This window comes from Haemaphysalis longicornis, unplaced genomic scaffold (assembly GCF_048455015.1).
Source record: "Haemaphysalis longicornis isolate Haplotype H1 unplaced genomic scaffold, Haemaphysalis longicornis Haplotype H1 scaffold_9, whole genome shotgun sequence".
Classification (NCBI taxonomy): Eukaryota; Metazoa; Arthropoda; class Arachnida; order Ixodida; family Ixodidae; genus Haemaphysalis; species Haemaphysalis longicornis.
The window spans coordinates 59,923,646-59,945,298 of NW_027526460.1; the positions used below are offsets into that span (position 1 = coordinate 59,923,646).

At 43.1% G+C, this 21,653-nt stretch overlaps 1 protein-coding gene and 1 long non-coding RNA gene across 3 annotated transcripts in view; one reads left to right on the plus strand and one right to left on the minus strand.

Moving 5' to 3' along the window:
- Positions 1-21,653, minus strand: part of LOC144153690 (glutamate receptor ionotropic, kainate 2-like) — a 131,620-nt gene that overhangs the window by 52,915 nt on the left and 57,052 nt on the right. Inside the window, exons 3-5 of the mRNA XM_077685364.1 lie at positions 5,066-5,329; positions 3,452-3,636; positions 1,342-1,395 (exon numbers count right to left, since the gene is read on the minus strand). Coding sequence (XP_077541490.1) covers positions 1,342-1,395; positions 3,452-3,636; positions 5,066-5,329 — 503 coding nt within the window. The remainder of the gene's footprint in view (positions 1-1,341; positions 1,396-3,451; positions 3,637-5,065; positions 5,330-21,653) is intronic.
- LOC144151616 (uncharacterized) lies at positions 8,824-14,705 on the plus strand. 2 transcript variants are annotated; one of them, XR_013318916.1, is made up of 3 exons: positions 8,824-9,289; positions 9,573-9,777; positions 14,493-14,705. It is a non-coding gene; the product is annotated as an uncharacterized LOC144151616 (long non-coding RNA). The 2 variants fall into 2 exon arrangements; XR_013318915.1 differs by having other exon boundaries at positions 9,573-9,653.

Sequence of the window (21,653 nt, forward strand, 5' to 3'; positions counted from 1 at the left end):
GTTATTAACACTGCAGGTCTAGGCAAAGTGTGTTGAAAGCACCTTACAAGAGAAAATGATTGACATGTGCAGCTTTCCCGCTCATGGCAGTCCTTTCAACAGTGATTACTCTGTAGGTATTTAGCGTGATGTAAAGTTCTTTTTCGCTGCTAATATTAGGGGTGAAAACTTGGTTTGCGCACAGTTTCAAGTCTTGCATGTTTTGCGGCTAGGTTCCTGAGCCATGGAAACTATCCCATAGAAATGCATGGGGAGTCAGATTTGACAGCGAATTGCACATGAAATATTCCAAATCCTGGAAAGTTCTTCTGGTGTTTTCATCTTCACGTTGACTTCGTGCTTTGTGCCAAATATCACTTTCCTGAAGTGCTTTTCCTAGGTTGCTGAGAGGTCGGAATTTTGAGCGAGAAAGCTGGGTCTGACTTGCTTTTGGTAAGCAGGCAGCAACTAGCTAGATATACACTGTACGCACCAGAAATTCGCGGTTTTGTACTCCCAAGGATGCAAATTACGTCAAGTGCAGCTCATTTCCCACTTTTATGAGTGTTTGGAAATCAGATCGCACTCATATTGCTCGGAATATCTGCTGAAACCTTAGAGAATATCATGAGTTGATTTATAAACACTCAGGCGCGAAAATCAAACCCCCTATTCACCATTGTAAAACCTGAGCCACACTCGTAGATTGTCATCCGGTAAAAAAAAGTGTGTAGCGAAGACGGGAACTAGAGGCAGGTGCTCAAAATTCCTTGTTTTCTATTCATAGATAAGGCAGACAGAATGCGTTGTATTTTTGCCCAATGAAGCTAAGATTGAAAGAGTGGTACGGCTCGAAGCTTTAGATCGTGAATAGTTATTTTTCCCCCAGTATTTTTTTTAACACGACGCTAAGATATGTGAATTTTCGTTGTCGTCTGAAAACTGGAACTTGTGGCAGAGCGGGGTACTTTGTACATTTTTGCTCCGTTTCCTCCTGGCTATTGCGAAAAAGTATTTTTATAAATGTTTGCAGTTGCTTCTCATAAAACTGCACGTAATCATGTTTATTTTAAATTATAAGGTATGAACTTACTTTCATAAAGCAAACAATAGTAATGCCGTCGTCATATATCCCTTTTCATTTAATCCAATCACACATACAAACCAGAAACCCGAAGCACAAAATCAGCCAATTAATATATAGCGTGTATTTCATTCTGAAGATAATATTTTTTATATTCTACGCCAATAATATAGAAAGAACAGCTTCGCTTGACCGGTCAGTGTTAACATAGTATGCTAATCACATGTATGGTAACATAACAAACGTTGAAGTTATTTAAAGCGAAACTTGGGACTTACCAGTGTAGTGACAATGTAATTGTGATACTCCGTGATGATTCCAATTTTCTGTGCCTGAAATTGAAAAGCAATACCATAACAGCTCGTAAGGATATCTTCAAAAAACAACTAACCATTTTCACCCCAAACCACCATTAAAGTTAATTCGTGCTTAATCCGTTCCCTCACCGCGTATTCAGTTGCGTCTACTTAATGAGAAGTGAACTTGAGCATATTCTGCCCACAACGCAGTGAAATCATGTGAAGTGTAAGGCAGGAAATTCAGATGTTGAACCATTTGAAAGCTCAAATATTATATAACGGCACAAAAAAGTTTACTTCCTTCGTTTACAGTCCTACCGGAAAGTCTATACAGACGACTCTCGATAATTCTAAGTCGCCAATAGGAATGTTCGGGGCACTGGAAGTGATGTGCTGATATCAGAAATTTTACATGCAATCCAATAGATAAAATCAGTCGATAATGTAAAGCTAAAACGCATTATATCGGTTTATTCGAAGTTCTATTGCATAAAAGCCATTTAAGTGACCGTCATTTCTCGGCCAAATTCAAAATGTTCAAGCGCCAAACAGCGCCTTGCTCTGTACTCTGTTGCCGCCGGCACCACTGAGGCAGCGTCCAGTTGGTAAAGTGGAAGGCCAGTTCAGATTCACGCCACCGTACGCATCCTTCTATTTTCAGGCCCTCACGATTTTTCGTTGCACACAGCGCGGTGTACGAAGTTTCGTGGTGGCTGTTCAAAGCTTCGATAATTATGAACTGACATGGCAATTAGTGTTTTGCGCTGTACTTGGCGACGGAAGTCAGATTCTGAACTAAATCAGGAAGGGAGACGTGTTACGGACTTATGGCAATGCTGTTAATCTGCTTTTCCAATAACTGGGAGTCCGGTTCGTTCGAAGGTTTGTGCGGTCCCTATAGACTTATTAAGGGGAGCCGAGTGTATAACAAAAATTATGGCCCTACGTAAAAATTTAACACCTGAAATTAGAATTACTGTTCCAAACTACCCAAATTATAAGACTTGAAGCTGCTAGCTTATTGTAAATGTTGTTTGGAGACTGGTGAGTATTTCCCGGGATACATATCAGCTAGTTTGAGTCGAACCTTGATAACTCAAGACAGCCTCCTCAATGAGGTACAATTGCAGCACGCTGACGACAAAAGCTTTCACACCAGCCTAACTAAAGCCGCAAAGGTACCTGCTTTCTCGGAATCCTTCCCTTTCAGCGGTGCTACCGGAAAATCAGTTCTCACAAACATTGCAGCCCTGCCTCAAGCCTAGCAATATTAGAACGTCAACTTCCGCCCATGCCGCTTTTTTTTTTTTTGCTTAAATTCAAGGTGCATTAATTTTTACTCTGCATTTCCTGTGCCCTAAATTTCTGTCGGTGGCGCTAGTGTTTTTCGAATCCGTGACTATTGATTGATTGATTGATTGATTGATTGATTGATTGATTGATTGATTGATTGATTGATTGATTGATTGATTGATTGATTGATTGATTGATTGTGGGTTTGAACGCGTCGACGCTACACAGGCGATGAGGTGCGCCGTAGTGGATGGCTCCGGATTATTTGACAAACTAGGAATCTTTAACGTGCCGTAAAAGTGCGGGAATCTGCGTCCTTGGGCTCAGCAGCCTAACGCCAAAGCCACTGAGCCACCGCGGCGGGTAATCCGTGAAGAATGTACACAGGCCTTTTCTCTCACTTCTCTATTTGTTTTAAATGCGTTTTAGGGGTAACAAACCGTAATATGCCGGCTTGGGTACAGCTTTCAGCTAAACGAGAACGGTGTTAGGTGAAAAGGCTCTGAGGGTCAAAGTTTTTGCAATAATTGCGCACCAAGCGTGCAAGCTGTTTTTCTTGTTTTAAAGTAGCTATTGGGGCATGTTGGATATCCATATTTGAGAGAAAGGTTACATTTGCTTCGGCCATCACAGCAAAAGAAGATAGACCTGGGCTCAAAGATGTCTCAAAATTCATATCTTTTCTAGGTGTTTTCTTATTATTCCCATCTAATAAAACGGTGCTAACATAAATAAGGACTTCTGCCAATTATGATAGTATGTCGGTCTTAATAATACCAAAATATGGCCTACTTACGTGTCTCAGCACATCGGCTAGCCTCGGGGCGGTAAGGTCAAGCACAATATTATTTTCGCCGGCCTTGGCAATCTCCCGAAGAAGAGGTCGAGGATCCCGGTTATCGCGGAGGCGCCGAAGAGAAACTGGAATGGGCTGAGCGGATGGCGAGGAGAGCTGGAGTAGGCTCCGGAGCCTCACCAATGCTGCAGGGTAAAGCGGATCACCGATAATTGGGTTGCGGCGATCCTGCATAGGTCCACAACCTTTATTTGTTCAATAAATTGTTCAACGATAACAGCCTGACTTCAACCAGATTGTTGTTATTTGAGTATGCACCACACGAGATGCTCTAGGAACGATAAGGAATGCACACCAATCTTGAAAGTTCTATTATTAAGGAGTAATGCAATAATATCGGCCGTAGACAAGACTACCTTCCTGATGCAACGGGGTCTTTGCGTCATACCAGGTTTAGCGCTGTTGTATCGAAAGTTAGAATTAGAATCCCTTCAACGCTACTACAGGTAACTCTAGATTTTTAGCAAGCCAGCTACCTTTATGTTCCGGCTCGGCCCATTATGTGCATATCCAAAAAAATTGGCAACATTCTGAACTACACCTCAGCAATGAAATCCGCACATGCATTGGTCATTTGCGTGCGAGGAACAGTATGATTTATTTTGTGTAATCTGGCTCGTGTATCAGCTTTGGTGAATGGACTTGCACATCATCAAATTAACGATACTTGGCCATGCTAAATAACCTTGATTGTACATTCCTACTTTCACCTAGACGCATGCATTGGCAGCATTGTTTGCACAGCTAAAACGGAGAGAATGCCTGATATGCCAGCCATTTCGAAAAGGATTTGGCGTCGAGATGCTCAGACGACGTTGGTTCCGATGCTCCCATGTTTTGGAGCCCCCCCCCCCCCCCCCCCCCCCTCTCTGCCAACTATTTGTAACTTCAGTGTTGTTGGGTGAAACATTTTCTAGTCCCTTCTTCGTCATTCAGAGCTCGCGCATGGACATTGCTGGCATACAGGAACACTGAAGTGATATAAGCACGCCATTTCTTGGATTTATGCCGAGGAGCCGTAATAAAATATTACCCATGGACCTACATCCCCCCCACTAAATCTTGTCGCGGATGCTTAGGCAAGGCGCTATGCGTCAGACCCTGCTTCGCCGTCTTCAAGCTAAGTTCAAAGAAGCGGTGGCTTTTTGTCGTCCCTTAGCAGAAACGGTAGCTACAAGCACCGAGATTCAGTTTTTCTAATCACCTTTTAACCTTTTCAGTTTAAAGGCAGAATTTTTGCATTTTTAATGGTAGCGCAGTTGTTCACAGGAAATGATTACCTACAAAATTCTACACGAATGATTAGACATCACGCTCGTGATTTTCACTTTGCTTCTAATCCGAGGAAGGGAGGTTCGAGGTTTCAACGCTAAAATGCTTTCAAAACTTGCAGACTTGTAGTCATTTTAATAAAGTTGAAAAGATTCTGTAAAAATAAAGTGGCTGCAAAACACACACGCATAAAGAAAGAACTGCCTGAAGAAGCTCTGTGTTAACCATCTCTGTTATTCTAGTCACGCGCGTAACGGTATTCGTCAGTAAAAGTTTTCCTACCTTCCGGTTTCTCGTAGATAATAGTAAATTGCTTCCAATGCTGCGCCTCTACGAGATGCCTGTATGCGAGACCAAGTTCCTCTGGTGATGGTGCCAGTGTGAGAGAGATGGAGTCAGGAATAAGACTGGCTGTAGCTTCCGAGTCGCGGTGCACGTACACGTGCGGCACTCGATGTCTGGCACAAGCGCTGCTCACGAGCGACGCCGTGGATGGACTTCCTGGCCCAAGGACTGCCAAGACGCCCTGCTCCAGGAGCCCGCATACTGCAAACACAAAGAGAAACCACAAACGTTCGAGGCCATAATCTCTTCGCGAAGACTTCGAATTTCCAAGCAAAGGGAACCTGATGGAGGTATGAACTGGGGCTTTCGCTTAAGCTTTGCCACCAATCCCTTCCCCTCCCGCCCCGGGAATTTGGGTACGGGGAGGCAAGCGTTACCTGGTGCAACTTCCCGGAGCCCCCTTACGATTAGCCGAGTAGGCACTAGCGGAGACCAGTGTTATTTTATGAAAGGTAAAACCCACCAGGCAAGAAGGCAAGAGTACACCAGCAACACCAGCAGTAGCAGCCTCCCGGAAAACCAAGATAGCTGCCATAAAAAGGTATGCTTTATAACACAACGACTTGTTGGTGCCCCATTTTAAGAATTCGCGGTCCTGGCTCGAAAAACGATTAAAAGCGAGACTCAATTCGTGAAATTAATACTTATAATCTACAGGCCAGCAGTCGATACATCTGTCTTTCCCACCTTACGGTTTGAGAAGGCTCCGAGCCGTGTAATATAGGTCAAGATTGGCAAATAATTGTTAGCTTTTACCGTCACACTGCCACTGGCCGCTGCCATGCCACTTTCCTAGGGGTAGGAAAACAACCGTGCAGAAAAATTGCTTTTGAATACCAAGCATTCTTTTAAAATTTCAAAATTTTCTTATACGTTTTTTCGCTTTTTGGCTCCGTTCTTTGTATCATATAACAGAAGCGCTTTGTCGTTCGGTGAAACGTAGGTGATTCCTTAACTTTGGACTTTGGTGCGAATATAAAGGGTTGAAAGATATAAAATTGGGTTTTACCACGCGTCCTGCGCAGTTATGCTCCAACCCGGCGCTCATTTTCAGCAAGTTGGTACAATCTGCAGGGGTAACAGTGGCTACTGCTATAAAAGTGAGGAACGCCTAAACGACCACACTTTACACTTCGTACCTGCCCCCCTTGTACAGCTGGAGAGTTTTTAACACAGCCAGTACTACCTCTACAAAGGAACGCATTGCTTAACAATTAGGTCGACTTTAAAAGGAGATGACAACAACTTCTACAAAACAACTTTTTTCGAGACACATCTTTTTACGATTTCAGGCAAGACAAATATCAGCCAAGCCACAGGATTTGCCGAACTATGTAAACATGTATGAGGGCACTGTACACGCAACGAAATATATAAATGCTATTACGTAGCCATCTACGACATTTGTTTGACAGTTTGTCTAAAAATATAGTCCAATATCTTTAAACAGCGAAGTAATTGTGTAATGGGTTGGAAGGAATTCGTCGTCACGTTTTCGTGCACTTGTTATCACAAAATTAAAAAAATCTCATTGCTTTAGAAGAAAAGCAATTAGGGTAGCTTTATCCTGCGTGGGGACATTAGTTTAAGAACCTAATGCTCAACCTATTATAGTCATCCCTTAGACAGTAAGACGCTTATGAGTGACGTGGGAACCATGCAGCATGGTCACCATGGTAGATGGCACAACACGCACTGTAATCTCGGCAGTGCGATTTTTTCGCTTGTTTGATTGTGCTATCAACCATGAACTCCCTTTTCCCAAGTGTTCTTTATTACCGTTATCGCACTGATTCTGAACAGCAACTGGAAAAAAAGGCCTCTCCGAATCAATTCTAGTCTAAAAAAAGGTATTGGGGTATTCCAATTCACACCATCGTAGGAACAAGACTATAAACCCGTTGTTACTTCAAAAGTGCCTAGATCATCAAAATGTTTCAACTCATTCTGGTAGAAAAAGTAACCTGCAGAAGCGACGTATCCCAAATTGCTAACGAACGTCAGCCCCCAAAAATGAACCAATAGAGATGTACGTTTAAGCTACGTGCACTTTCGTCTTCCAGCTACGAGTGGGCGAACGTACATGGTCTTTCAGTTGCATATTCTGGTGATGTTGGCGAGTGCTCCCTCAAGATTCTACGATCAAAACCGTAAAAAGACATGGGCGGACATTGCCATAAAAAGGTAAATCCCAATATCAAATTTATCCTCATTCCAGAAAAGTCAGATAGTACTATTTTCAGACTTGTTCACGACGGCCGCTAAAGCCGTTGCGTCACGGCAAAACGATAGGAAAACCGATGGGTCTCTCTCTGCCAGAAGCTTTCCTTGTGTCGTATGGTTCTATGGGCCATACCTGCCTTGAAAAACGACGCCGTCGTCTGCTGCGGCGCAATAGAAATGGGCGCAAATATCGGTAGAATACACAGCTGTTGTTTGAAAAGCGGTTATTGATTTCGTTTGACATGACGGTAGTTTTAGTGAATGCTTTCGTCGTTCATGATTGAAATAGTTCCGAGTATTTATGATTTATTTGACTTGACTGGAACATTCTGTCATTTTCACTAATACACCAGCTTTACTGCACGACTGTATTTTTTGTGTTGTTACCAACTGTAAGTCCTTCGCTCCTCCATGTATTTCCTACACAGCGCACATCAAGAGTGCGCAAAGAAGGGAGGCTGACAGCGCTGAGTACGCTTCTGTTATTTGAGTCTCGTTGATGTGCGGTATGCATGAAGAGTGTCAACACATCAACTAGCCCACCAGTGCGCGCTCGTCTCCTCCATAAGCCTTGAAAAAAGCTGCAGTATGTAGGAGTAAATAGGTTTACACCATCTACAGCTGCACCAAAAGTATGTAGGAAATATAAGAAAAGTTTGAGGGGACAAGTCTATAGCATATGGGGCCACCTTGCAGTAAACAGAGACCACATCATTCGTGTATCAAGATCATTCACTTCCCATTCTTTTCAAACACGCGCTATCTTGCAATTATTCTTCAAGAATTCCTTCTCTGGATTGAACGCGAGCCACGTGACACCAGAGAAGAGCGGTGCAATCGTATTATGCACGAAGTCATTCAGCTGTTCACATGCGTAGGCTAACGAACCCGGCTAACGACGCCGACTTTGTTACCCGATAAGGTTTCACTCCACAGTCAATGTAAGATCGCAGATTACCCCACTTCTGTTTTGTAACATTTTTCTTGTGGCTGTTTGGCGCCATTCAATAAAAACAACAAAGAAAAAATTGATAGCTTGAGAAACAGAAGCCGCAAGACCACGGGTAATAATTCCTCAGCCAATTCAACCTTCCACCCTCGAAACATAATTGCTTTCCCCGGGTCATCCCATAAATTTATTTTTTCTTGCACATTACGTTGTAGTTTCCTGCGGGTACGACGCAAGCCCCGAAGGGGGGAAAAGTAATTTTGTTTCGCAAGACACGGTCTCGAAAAAAAAGCAATAACGGTGAGATGTGCACGCCGTATTTTTGAAACGTAAGGAAGGCCGGGCAGATATACACGGGAAGAACACATAACTGAGTATGGGTAGCTCTTCAGAAGCAAGAGCGGCCCGAGTTCCTCCAGACCCGTTTCAAAGACAGCAACTTTGGTCGCTCGCTGAGAGGCGACACGAGGAAGGCCGTCGAATGAAGACAGCTGCGGAGCGTGGCGTGGAACAATGGATCGAAAACACCACGTCCGTGCGAAGAACGAGCAGTGCTCGCACGCCCCAACCCAAAAATACGGCGAGCAGGCCGGAAGAGAGGCCCAATACATGTCCCCCTTACACTGCGCGCTTATTGATCTTGGCACGTGAACGTGACAGGCAGAATTTTCTGGTCTTGTGCGCACATCGGCTGGAAAGATGGCCGGAAAGAGTATCTGGAAGTTTCTTTTGTGTTGTTTTCCTTGCGTGTAAGAAAAGTGAGACAGGATATTTATTCGAGACAGGTAGAGTCGGCGCGTATAATAACAGAACTCAATTTCTGCTATTCACTAAACCGAGAATTTAAGTTTATTTGCCCGGAAAATGCTTCTTCTTGTTATTTGCTTTACTGTCAGACATGCATACAGAAATGATTACATTTCCACTCAACGTGAAGCTGTCGGAAGTGTGGAGCAGTGATTCGCCAGTGCAACCCTTCTGTTGTTGTTGTGAGTACCTTGTGTTTGCCTTCTGTGTATTTGCGTTTTGCGGTTGCTTTTATGATGTTTTCTTTTCTTTTTCAGTGTGTCGCTTTTCTTTGTGCTGATGTTTTCTTTTCTTTTTAAGTGTGTCGCTTTTCTTTGTGCGTGTGTCACGCTTTTTTCAGTGTTTAGGTTTTCTTTTGTGGTCTTGACCTTTTCTTCAGCGGTTTTTTTACTTTTGTTTGTCTGTTTTAATCAACTCTGCGCAATAACCCCTCCAATTGCCAGTTTTCCGCCCGGTCTTCTACAGAGCCATGCCCCGAAAAGCGAGGAACAACAACGATCGGATAAGGCTGCTGGAGATATGCCTTCGACGCCTAGGACTGCCATTGTATGTGTGAGCGATTTTGTCTTTTGGGGGCAAACGAAGCTGGGCCACTACTGTGGAATTGTGCGTCACGCCGTCCAGTCATTCGTTGCAGAGACCGCTCGTCTGCCGTGATAGAACTGCTCGGGTGAGGTTGAATTTTATTTTGTTTTCCACTCTTCTTTCCTTTTTTCTCTTTTGAACTTGCTGATGGAATATTTTCTTGTGCTTCCCTATTCGTCTTACCTAATTCGTTTTCACGACTAAAGCAAATTCCTCTTGGTCGATCCCCTTAAATCGGTATGACTTGCGTGGTGCCTGGCGACATTGGATGGGCGACATCCAGGGCCCCTAAAGTGCTCCTCGCATAAAAGATGTTTTAATTTTCTTTAATGTACATGGTTAGGTGTCACACAACGTGAGAACGGAGAGCTGCTTAACATGCGCTGACATGGTTTGCACCACACGCAGATGTGTTTTATGAGAGGCAACGGCAGCATGGGCCATTTCATCTTGTGTGCCACAACTTCTAAATTTCGCCATTTTTTTAGAATGCATTTTTTGCCCCTGCAAGCTTCTCCCGATCATTCTTCTTGCTGCATGTGCGCTTAAGTAGGAGCTGCTGCATACTGCAGCAAGTGTGAAGGACATACCTCATTTTGCACACCTCATCGTTGTGCGAATATACTCCCCTTCATCCGTGACGGTTATGTAGCTTATTAGTAGCTTCAAAGCGCCGCTTTAAACTTAAAAGATTGTTATTCAAAGCTCCCCTTTAACGGAGTCAAAGCGCCGCTTTAGACGTAATAGATTGTTATTCAAAGCTCCCCTTTAACGGAGTTTGCTTCATGGGTTTGTCGTGTCAGAGTGTGCCTATTTCCTTTTAAAGGCTGCTTGTCCGGATCTCATGTCTCCAGTTTAGATAAAAGATTGTTGGGTTTGCACATCCTTGACCTGTTTTTAATATTCGTCGCCGCTTTTAGTTCTTCTGTCCAATCGATATACTTTCGTATTAAATCTACTGGATAAGTATTAACGGAGACAATGTTTTTTTCTAAATCTTGTTTTCTGATGATTAAGTTGCTTCAAGCTTAGCTATGTGTTTGGTCGAACGAAAGAATACCACAACAAATGTATTTCCTTCCCTTTATCATCGTTTCAATGATCCGCAGTGTACACTGCCATCGCTTGAAATCAGAGAAATAAAGAGAAATGCAATCACTTTTCGTTGGCTTCGCTGGCTTCGGACTGCTCCGGGAACAGTCTGTGTTACTGATATTACATGTTTTTTTATTTTGCACATCATCATCATCATCATTATAATCAGCAGCAGCATCAGCCTATTTAAGTTCACTGCAGGAAGAGGGCTTCTCTTACTGACTTTAACTCGCTCCTGTGCTGCGCTTGCCAGGTCCATTCCTTGGCTTAGAGTTTTAACAGGGAAGCTATTTACCAAATTGTAATTTTTGTGTCTGCAGTTAAAAATACCAAGTAACTGCCGAGTGCGTGCAAGTGAGCGCGGGCCTCGCTGCGACCACCCGGAAGTTAACAAAGCCAAGAAAATGCATAGCGCTCGTGTGTGCGTACCACGCGGGGACCGCCCAGCGTCCCCGGCACACTATTGTCAAGCCAAGCATACCCACTTAGGGTGACTGGCCAACATTGGCCAAAACAAAAAAGCTCCATAATTCACCGTAATTGTAGCAACACTTGCTCGGAACGACAGAGACACGTCATAGGGTACGCCGCTCCAACATGATGTCCAATGATTATCGATTCCAAAAGGATTAAAGAAGCTCCATTGATAAGCTCTAAGTGAGACGAATAGAAAAAAATAGCGAAAATGGTCAACAGACTAACGCCCCGCTTTTTCACAAAAATGCAGATTTGGCGGCAGTAACACCTACAATCGTTATAATATCGTGAATGGGGATATTTGGCCGAACAGAATTTCGAAAACCCAAAACGTAAGAAAAACAAAAATAGCGAAAATAGTAAACCCTGTCAAGCCTTTTATTTCCACAAAAATACTGATTTGGCGGAACTAACACCTACAACTATTATAATAACGTAATGTGGACATTTGGGTGAACAGAAGTCTGAAAAAACAATAAAAAACAAATAAAAAATAGCAAGAAGGGTGCACTACACAGTGCACACCCTTCTTGCTATTCTTTTAAATACGTCTGGTATTTCCACAAAAATGCCGATTTAGCTGAAGTCAGCCTTGGGTGTTTAGCTGAAGTTAGGTTAGTTGGTGTTTTAACATCTTGAAGTGCAGAGGTGCGCTGCCTGACACGAAAACGTAGAACGGGGTGAATAACACACAACTTGTTTGTTGCATCTCACCTTTTCTGTTTTTGTGTTATTCACCCTGTTTTACGTTTTCGTGTCAGGCAGCGCACCTCTGCACTTCTAGCTGAAGTAACACCTAATAATCGATATGACATTTTAAATGAAGATAATTGGTAGGACAGCATTGCGAAAACCAAAACAATACCAAACAATAGCGGAAATGGCGAACCATGTAGAGCACTTCATATAGAAAAAAATGCATATTTGGCGGAAGTAGCACTTGTTCTTGCTTTAATAGAGTAGATGGAGATAATTGGTCGGCAAGAATTGAGAAAGACCACGCAATTTGGCTGTAAAAAAACTCACATCCTTGAGAAGCAAAATAAGGATGCTAGGCATTAGTAGACATTACTTTTAATTTCTGCAAATTTTTCAATCGGGGCAATCGCTCGTCTGGTATTTATCTCACAGATGAGAGAACCATTCCCCAACTGTATGGATCCATGCAGTGTAGAGACATAAAGCAGAAAGTTACGCATGTATAGAATAACCATATTCATGTATGTATTCCTGTAAATGTTTGTAATTACAATTAGGTTGGTGGTAACCCCTTCTCTGCCAAAGCCGCTGGAGTCTAAACGTGTGGTAGACTGCAAAATCTACTGCATTTCTAGTTCTGAGTCGCTCTTCTTTGGTTTAGGCGTCTTATTTGTCGCTTCGTGGAACCAGTTATAAGATGTTTCTACAGTATCGATTAAGAAGGGTGCCGAGAGCCGCGACAAGAATACCACAATTTCAATCCAAGAATTTTATGTCGGAAGGCATGCTTCTACGATTCAAGAGCCAAATGTTGTAATGCTGGAGGGAGACAGCCACCGCTCAAGTTTCTTATCATTCATGTGATGGGCCTAGCAGAGAGCAGTAGTCATTTTACCACCTTCATTTTCTCTCCAGACGGTTGTCAGTAATCAAGTTATTCGGTCGCGATTTCGCTTTCATCTGTTTGAAAAATGTCAGTAGTCCCACGAAATACATTTTTGCGTCATGTTTTTTAGGTCCCGCACCACCAGTCTGACACATCACTTTTAGAGGTTCCCTGCTACATCTTGTTTTTCTTCATTACTCCGCGCAATTTTTCCAGAGGTATATGAAACGTTAAAAAAGAGACGAAGAAAACAAATTCGGAGCAAGAAAGATGCATTAGAGCGCAAAGCCTGGCAGGCAAAGATGGCTCGGCACTCCCACTCATTTCCGACAGAGTGGCTTCTGGACTGCTTTTTGCGGCGTTGATGGAGTGGCACGGGGAACTCAAATTACCAGCTCGCTGACGTTCTCTGATAAAAGACACACTCTTGTTGAGAGTCTTCATAGGGTTAGAGGACGGAGCAACCTACTGACGCTCCTGTTCCTACCTTTCTATATCATCTGTCTCCTCACTCCTGCTTCTCGAGTCCCCTTGACGTGTTTCTTTTTCATTTCTGCTTCATCCTTCGTTCCTGCGGTTTCAGCAAAGAGTCTGTTTCCTCCGCACGAAGTGATTGCTCTGGCCGTTCCTCGTGGTTTCCCGTACTTCACACAAGCGTGTTATTTATTGGGTTCGTTGCTCCTAGCGGCGTTAAAAGGGTTTTCGAAAGCTAAGCACTGTATTTTCCCTGTGTTTGCAGCAATCTACAAAAAGTGTACCTCTTTCTATCGGAAATTCTAATATCGTAAATTTAAACACTGGCTTTTTGACAGAATAAGTGTTCCAATCAAAGCTCCTTTCATTTATCACCACGTAGGGAATGGCCAAGAGAAAAGAAATTACGTCGAAATCCGGAAACTCAATTTATTGTTGGTCTTAGCCGTTTTACGATGACTTTTAAACGTCCATAAGAAAATGGCTGCAATAGGCGGAGGCTGAGTAATGCACCCTAAGCTCCATAATCAGCTCAAAATCACAGGGTAATCATTTCGTGGAATGATCAAGACTGCCATTTGGATGAGTAAAATTGGGGGACTGGCAAGGGGATTGGTCACTTTATCTTCATACTCAAAAGAAAAGTGTATGCTTTCGCCTCTTTTTGTAGCAGTTGTAGCAGAATGCTCAGAAGATTTAGCTAATTCAGGCAAGACGCCGGAATGCGATTCTCACCGTAATTACCTAGCTAGGGAGACCTTGAAACCCGAATTGTGGCGCTGAGACGCGGTCATTTGGTAGCGTTATGCTTTCAGCCCCGATAATAAACGATTCGCTTCCTGAAGTGTAAGGAGCGGAACGCAGAACTTTTGCTATTATTATTTTCCAGGCTCTTCGGGGGTGTGGGTTATGGATGAATATCCCGTAAAGTTTGCATGGTTATCCCGTAGCCAAGATACGTGCCAGTCGGTTTTCACATTCTCAAAATTTCCTCGGTTTATTCGAACTCGCAGTGTGAAGGAAAAACGAATCTCGATGCGTGAAAACGCCAAACAACAGCACTTAGAAAGGGCTTTTTTTTAGGTTGGCTTGGCTGGTGTTCCAGGCTATGTGGGCACGGAGAAGCTTTTGGAGTGAAGGCGCCTCAACTATATGTCTTACTTTTCCAGGCTTTCCTGTGTTATGCAACGAACGCTGGACTAGCTTTACGGCAGTATTTCGCCATCCAGCGCAACGATGACCGCTTTCTGTGGCCGCCAAAGTGGAATGTTCCAATTTACAGTGGTTCAGCGCATGCGCCCGGAACAAGCAACCGGACACCAACAAAGTACCGCACCAGCATATAATATGGCCACTAGCTAGCCTGCTACTTCGTGGGAACGGAAAAGCTTTTGGATTAAAGGTGCCTCAACTGTTCGTCCTGGTGTTCAAGTTTTGTAAAAACAAAAGGTGTTTCAGATCCAATAATACGTTAGTTCTTGTTCTGCCATGCCCCAAAGCGTTCGCTGAAGATGCCTTGCAGTGTGTTTCCTCATTGTTAATGCTTTCCAGCGATGTTGAGGCCAAACCGGGCCCTGAAATCCTGAAAATGCTTGAGGAACTCTTGAAGGGATATTCAGCCAATCAAAGATAGCCATGCATCGTTCTTTAAGCGGCTGGACACTTTCTATCCTAAGATGTAGCAACTTGAAATACTTTAAAAAATGTACCACTAAAGAAAGCGAAGACAGAGAATCTAGAAGTGGTGATTCAAAGTGTAGAAAGTAGTGTCCACTCACAGGCTCAAAAGCTAGTCGACTTGAAAGGTAGATGCCGGCGTAACAATTTTCTTGTCTTTGGGATTCCGGAAGGCAAATGAAACAAAGCAGAAAGTGTTGCGTGACGTAGTTTACATGCGCCTTGGTGTTAAAGTGAGTGTTGTGGAAGGAATTAGGAGGTTGGGAAAAAACCAAGATGACACGACCCGCCCCGTGTTCATAAGGTTGTTTGATTACATTGAAAAAGAGCTGTATTCCGCAACTGTAAGAAACTGAAAGGCGCTGGCATTTCCGTGTCAGGTGATTATTCCAAGGCAACATTGCAAAAACGCCGAAACTTGTTGGAGAGTGCATGAATAGACAGGTGTAGGGGTTCAAAGGTTATACTTGCCCATGAGAAAATTTTCATTGATAAGGACACGTTCTGCTGGAACGATGAGAGGGGCTACAGAACTAAAATTGGTAAGAGGAGGGTGAGAGCTGACTTTTAGAGACAATTTGCACTCAAACCTGACCATTTCACGTTGATTGACATGAACGATAGAAGCCTCTTAAATAAAACCCTCGAATTTGAACATCTGGTTATTGTGCATCATCCCGATATCGTCAGAGGGAGTGAAACGTGGCTGCGTCGAGATATAAAAGATACCTAAATAATCCCGCCAGCTTACCAAATGATCCTCAATGACTGCGATGCTCCCGGAGGCAGTGTCGTAATCATTTGTAAACACGGAATGCAACAAGACGTCATGAAAGGCTGCCCGGGCACTGAAAGTGTATGGTGTAAAATATTGTCGGCTGGAATAACTTACATTACCGGTGCTGTTTATAGGCCACCAAATACTAATGTTGCTTTTCTGGAGGCCATACAAGAATATATTGTTCAAAGCGTCCCGTAACAGGCGCGCGTAATCCAAGCAGGAGATTTTAACTTGCACGGAATTTAATGTGATAGATTCAAAACAGGTTTCCTAGATATTAGGCAGACCGAGATATTGTTGGATATTGCCTTTAATAATGACTTAACTCAAATTGTAAATGAAACCACTAGGATTGGCGCAACAACGGACTCAATCTTAGACTTGGTATATTGGTGAACAGCAGAACAGAATACGACGTAGCGGCTCGCGACGGCCTCTGTGATCATAAAATGATTTTGTTTTCTATTAAGCAGGTGATTTTGCCCAGCTATTTTAAAAGACTTGTAACCATAGTAAAATATCTTAGCCAAGCTGCCAATGTAAGCATTTTGTATCATATGGAAATGTCTCGGAAATCATTTCACTCGGCAATCGACGTCAATCAGTTGTGGTGTACATTTAAAAGTATAGTTCATTACTGCTTGGATAAGCTTGTACCGCAAAGAACAAAAACTGTGAGAAAACGTATCTTTCGATGTCTCGGGAAATATTCCAGCTCATTCCGAAATTAAGAGTAAGAAGCTGAAGGCAGGAAGAAATCAAGACGAGATATCTACCCTTTGGTCAACGTAAAATTTCAAGCTGACAGCAGCGAGGAAAACTAATAATCAGACACGCTTTTTCAAATAATGCTAGTTTCACCCCAGCGGTTCTGGCGTCACTTTGCTGAGCCGAAAAAAATATATACACTATGTTGACGCTGTTGCAAACATTGATACCGACTGTGCTCACATTGATAATAGGTCAGTGACAATTTTTATTCTGCGTTTTCCGCTGGGGGAGTTCCAAAAAGTACAATACATATAGGCTGTCAGCGTTATGTACCATGCCAGGCGTCGTTATTTCTGAAGACGGCATCTGGATTCTTCTTGAGATGGATACAAGAAATGTGTATGTCCCGATTGCATACCAAGTGCATTATTGAGGTGTTACACAGAATGAGTTGCAAAATTCTTTTGGTTATTATTAGCTCTTTCGGGACCGCCGGAAAAAGTGACGAAAAAGAGAGCTCTCGGTACAAATTTTCTATTACATCAAGCAAAGGCACCATCCTGCCTTAGCATACACCAAAATGCAGCTAATTATATGTTCTTTGATATACAATACCAAGTTTTACTTCAACACTGAGGATAGAACCATGAAAAAATCGGAAAGTAAGAACTTCGTAAAAAAAACTGCAGAAAAAGATAGAAAAAAGCGTAAATATAAAAATATTAAAAAGAATACAATTATTTCAGGATATACAAAATCTAACACAATGCTTTGTTTTTTCATCGCGAAAGTTTGATGCGGTTGGTGCAACTGGTTTTTTGTTTTGTGTATGATCTTTTTGGCACTAGGGCCATGGCTACGTCATCGCCCAAGTACACGCCAGGCTCTCGTCTCGGCAAAAACTTGATCCGTTTCTGTGCTGGTGGCAGGAGATCACCACCATGTACTTAACACCCTAGCGAATAAATATAAACCAGCAAGAACATATTTCGAGCGCACATACCTACTCCAGAGCCAATTGAAACCGAAACCAACACCCACCTTTGAGCGCGATTTGATGTTCCAGGCTGATCCACACCCGAATCCTCACTCGAGCTGAAATCCGATCTCTAAAGCCGCATTCCGACTCTTCACTGCCCCTCTCATCGTTAAAATCCACAGTAGAAGGCGAAGACATGCGAGACGAGACGAGGCGGATTTCTTATCGCGCTCGCGCGAGTATGACGACATGATTGTTTACATTCGAAACCACTGCCCGTCAGATTAAAATATCTGATTTGTTGCCGCCTAGCGATAAAAAAAAAACTTCATAAAAGAGAAAACTCCAGTTTTCAAACTATCTCCTAGATGTCGCTAGGTGTTCCATCGAGAGAAAATTTGTATTCTGCAGGTTCGCGAAACCATCGATTTAAAGTATCTCTACATCCCTGGAGCAAAATGAATTACCTAGTGACTGCTTAACTGAGAAGGTAGTCCCTGTTTATAAGTCTAGAAAAAAATGCAGCGCCGACAATTACAGACCGATATCAATTACATGCATATGCTGTAAAATACTGGAACATGTCTCGTAAAATGCCTATATGAATACTTTGAGGACTCGAGCACCTTGGTCCTTAACCAAACTGTTTTTAGCCCGCAATCATTCACTGCTACAAGCTAACGGAAAACACCCACGATTTTGCAAAATTTCTCAATGACAAAGCTCGGATTAATGCGGTTTGCCTTAACATGACAATTGCTTTTGATCGGGCTCCCCACGCTTAGCTAATAGAGGAACTGGTACGCCTCAGCGGAAATAAGAAGGTGATAGAATGACTTAAGTCGTACCTTTCCAACAGGGCGCAATTTCTTGAATTTATATTAAAGAAATTGCGTCTTGTTGGTGTGAAATCCCGTTGGCGCGAAATCCCGTTCTGTTGCTGTGAAATCCCGTTCCTTATGCGTGACGTCTGGTGTCCCTCAGGACTGCGTGCTCGGCCCGTTGCTTTTCTTATGCTACATTACCGCCACCTCAGAAACGGCTTCACCTAATATTCACCTTCCCCTGTTTGCAGACGAATGCCTTGTATATTCACGAATATCTCGTCATAAAGATAAACTCGCCTTAAACGCTGCACTGAATAACATAGACGACTGACCCACCGTGGTGGCTCAGAGGCTAAGGCGTTGTGCTGCTGAGCACGAGGTCGCGGGTTCGATTCCTGGCCGCGGCGGCCGCTTTTATCATGGAGTCGAAGAGCAGAAACTCCCGTGTGTACGAGATTTCCGCGCACGTTAAAGATCCCCAGGACGTCAATATTAATCCGGAGGCCTCCACTACGGCACGCCTCATCGCCTGCATAGCATCGGCGCTTTAAACCCTAATCAAACGATGAATCAACATAGCCGGCTGGTTGGATAAATGGAAAATAAAATTAACTATAGCGAAACCTCATATATGAAAGTCAGAAAAAACGTGAAAATGTGTGTTTACATACGAATTAGCCGTGTTTACATACGAATTTACATACGAATTACATACGAGTTGGCCTTTTGACTACTTGGTGTCACCCTCTCCGAACACTACAGTAGGAAATCACATTTTAATCATTTGTGCAGCGTTGCAGAAAACCAGCTGTCGTTTTTCAGAACAAAATTAAAACTGGCATCAACCAAAGCAACGCTAACGGCATATTTGACGCTTTCGCGAGCAGCATAGGAAATATTAGATTGATAAGATAGAGAAAATACAAAGGCCAGCAGCTAGGTTTATTCTGTCGAAATTGAGACAGGAACTCCGTTAGCGACATGCAAGCCCTGCTAAACCTACCTCGCCCTTGAGAGAGAGGGAAAATAGCTCGGTTAAAGTTTCGTGTTAGACTGAAAAATAATTCTTAAAACCTGGACGCTCGTTCGTATTTAATGCCTAGGAACGCTCGCACCATCAGAAGTACTCACGAGGGCCAGTTTCTCGCAATCAATGCCAGGGTCGACAGTTTTACATACTCGTTCCTAACAAGAACAACGGAAAACTGGAATGCGCTTCCAGAGGCTGCAATTGTATCAGTTGCAGTTAACCAGTTTGAGTCGTCTTGCTTGGTTATTTTCATTTCAAAGTGCTTGTTAACTTGTGTTTTTCCACATTGGCGGTAGGTTGTTTTACGGCTGTGTTCTTATATTTCCTTTTCTCCTGTGTTACCAACGTGCTGTAACACAGATTTCACGAAATAGTTTCTGCGCATCTCTTGCTTAAAGGAGCCATGAAGAGAAAAAACACGTTTGTTTCATTCAAGATTGCCTCGTTAGAATCATACTGGCACCACGTGTCACGTAAACTTCGCTCAAATAAGCTACATCAGTAGGAAAAAAGGGAGTGGCAGTGCGACCCACTAGCTCATTTCCCGCAACAGAACCTATGATGTGATACCAGACCCCTCTGCCATTGGCGGAGGGCGGCAAAAGCAAACGCAAAATAGGCAGAGCTTATAAGCTTGCCGAACGACCTATTTGCGCTTAAATTTAGGGCACATTCTTTTGAAAGCCCTAAGAATGGTTGGATAAACTGTGGACATTACGAAAGCACACGTAAACATAGAAGTACCGATGCGTATGCTGCTGTTGGTACTGCGCGCACTATTCGTGGTTTAGCTGCACAGGAGGCGGGGCTTTGGGGATGTTTCAGACAACACTAGCCGATTGACGCGAGCGACGATGTCTTACGTGACCGTATTTGTCGAGCGAGCACCATGTTTTGCAAAATGATTGTCTCCATGAACAAAACAAGTCACGTACAGATACGTTCACAAACTAACCAAAAGCAGAAAATGGCTTGCCGTGGTGTGGTGGCGCCATCTAGGTTCACTAACGGTAAACAAGGCCCTCTGATGTCATTGCAGACACGAAAACGCACGGTTTAGCGGGAACATCAAAATTTTAACTTGAATAATTAATTTCTCAGTGAATAAAGCATCGTTTGCATTCGAAAAAGCACTGCTATAAAACACGAAATCATTCGAAGAACACGAACTTTGGTTTTGTCTTCATGGCTCCTTTAACACTTGCCGCTTTTTTCCCGGATTTAGCTTGGCCCCTGGGACCTTTCTCTTATTTCTTTTTGTTACTTCTATACTGCAAACACATTTTACGAAGCAATTCCTTCGGACATTGTTGCTGAACAGTTGTTACTTGTCTGAATTTTTCGGTATAGGTTGACCTGTGTGTACAAATTGTATCGCTGCCGAAATTTGTGACTTCGTCTTGCATGTGGCAATGCTTCTCTGTATTGGGGTAACAGGCTGTGTTAGCGTTATTTTTTTTAGCAGACCAACCCGTTAACGGCCCACTAGGGGCTAACAGTATCAAGAAATAAATAATACACAGAAATAAATGCCGTAGTTTTTTATTTTAAAAAGACTAAGAGAAAAACTTCGCGTTTGTACTTTACAAACGTATAGCGGGAAATCGCTGCATCACGCAATATATTTAGGCATATTTTGTTTCAAGCCAGATATTTCCGATTTCCCTTGTACTTATCTATATTCAAGACGACCGGAACGTTCCCAAGAGCTCCGGAATCCCTTCTTGGGGGTGCACCATATGTCCTTTTTCGACGGATAAAAGGCAGCACAAGTAGTTCGACATTTATTGCTGGAGTAATTGTCGCACTAAGCCGGATATTAAAGTGAAAAAACAAGCCAAAACTTTTTTGCAAAAAAATCTGCGTAGGTGTAATGTTACACATGATCAACGTCCTTAAGAACGTCAAGATTTGTGCAGTCACAAAACAAGACGTAAATGTTGCACATAAATCCAACCATTCAGGCGCTAAAAATGAACGTTCTTGCCACTTCACAGCCTTCAACCGTGAACTCCAGTCTGACAACAGCAAGTAAACTTGGATTTCGCAAAATGACCACGGCACATCATTAACCGTGGCAGGCCGTCCACACTAACCTTCTACGTTGAATTCTCTCGAAAAGGGTCGAGGCGCCTTGCATGCTGCCGTCATTAGCTCCGGCTGAAGGAATTTTAAATTGGTCTGGCTCCTTATGTAAGCAGATTTGAGTGAATGCTTCTACCCGACAGGGCGGCAAGTTCGATGAAATAGAAACCACCAAACATAAATACTGGGTGGAGCCGAGCAAAGCCGAAACAAAAAAAAATTCTGCCCTTTTTCGCCATG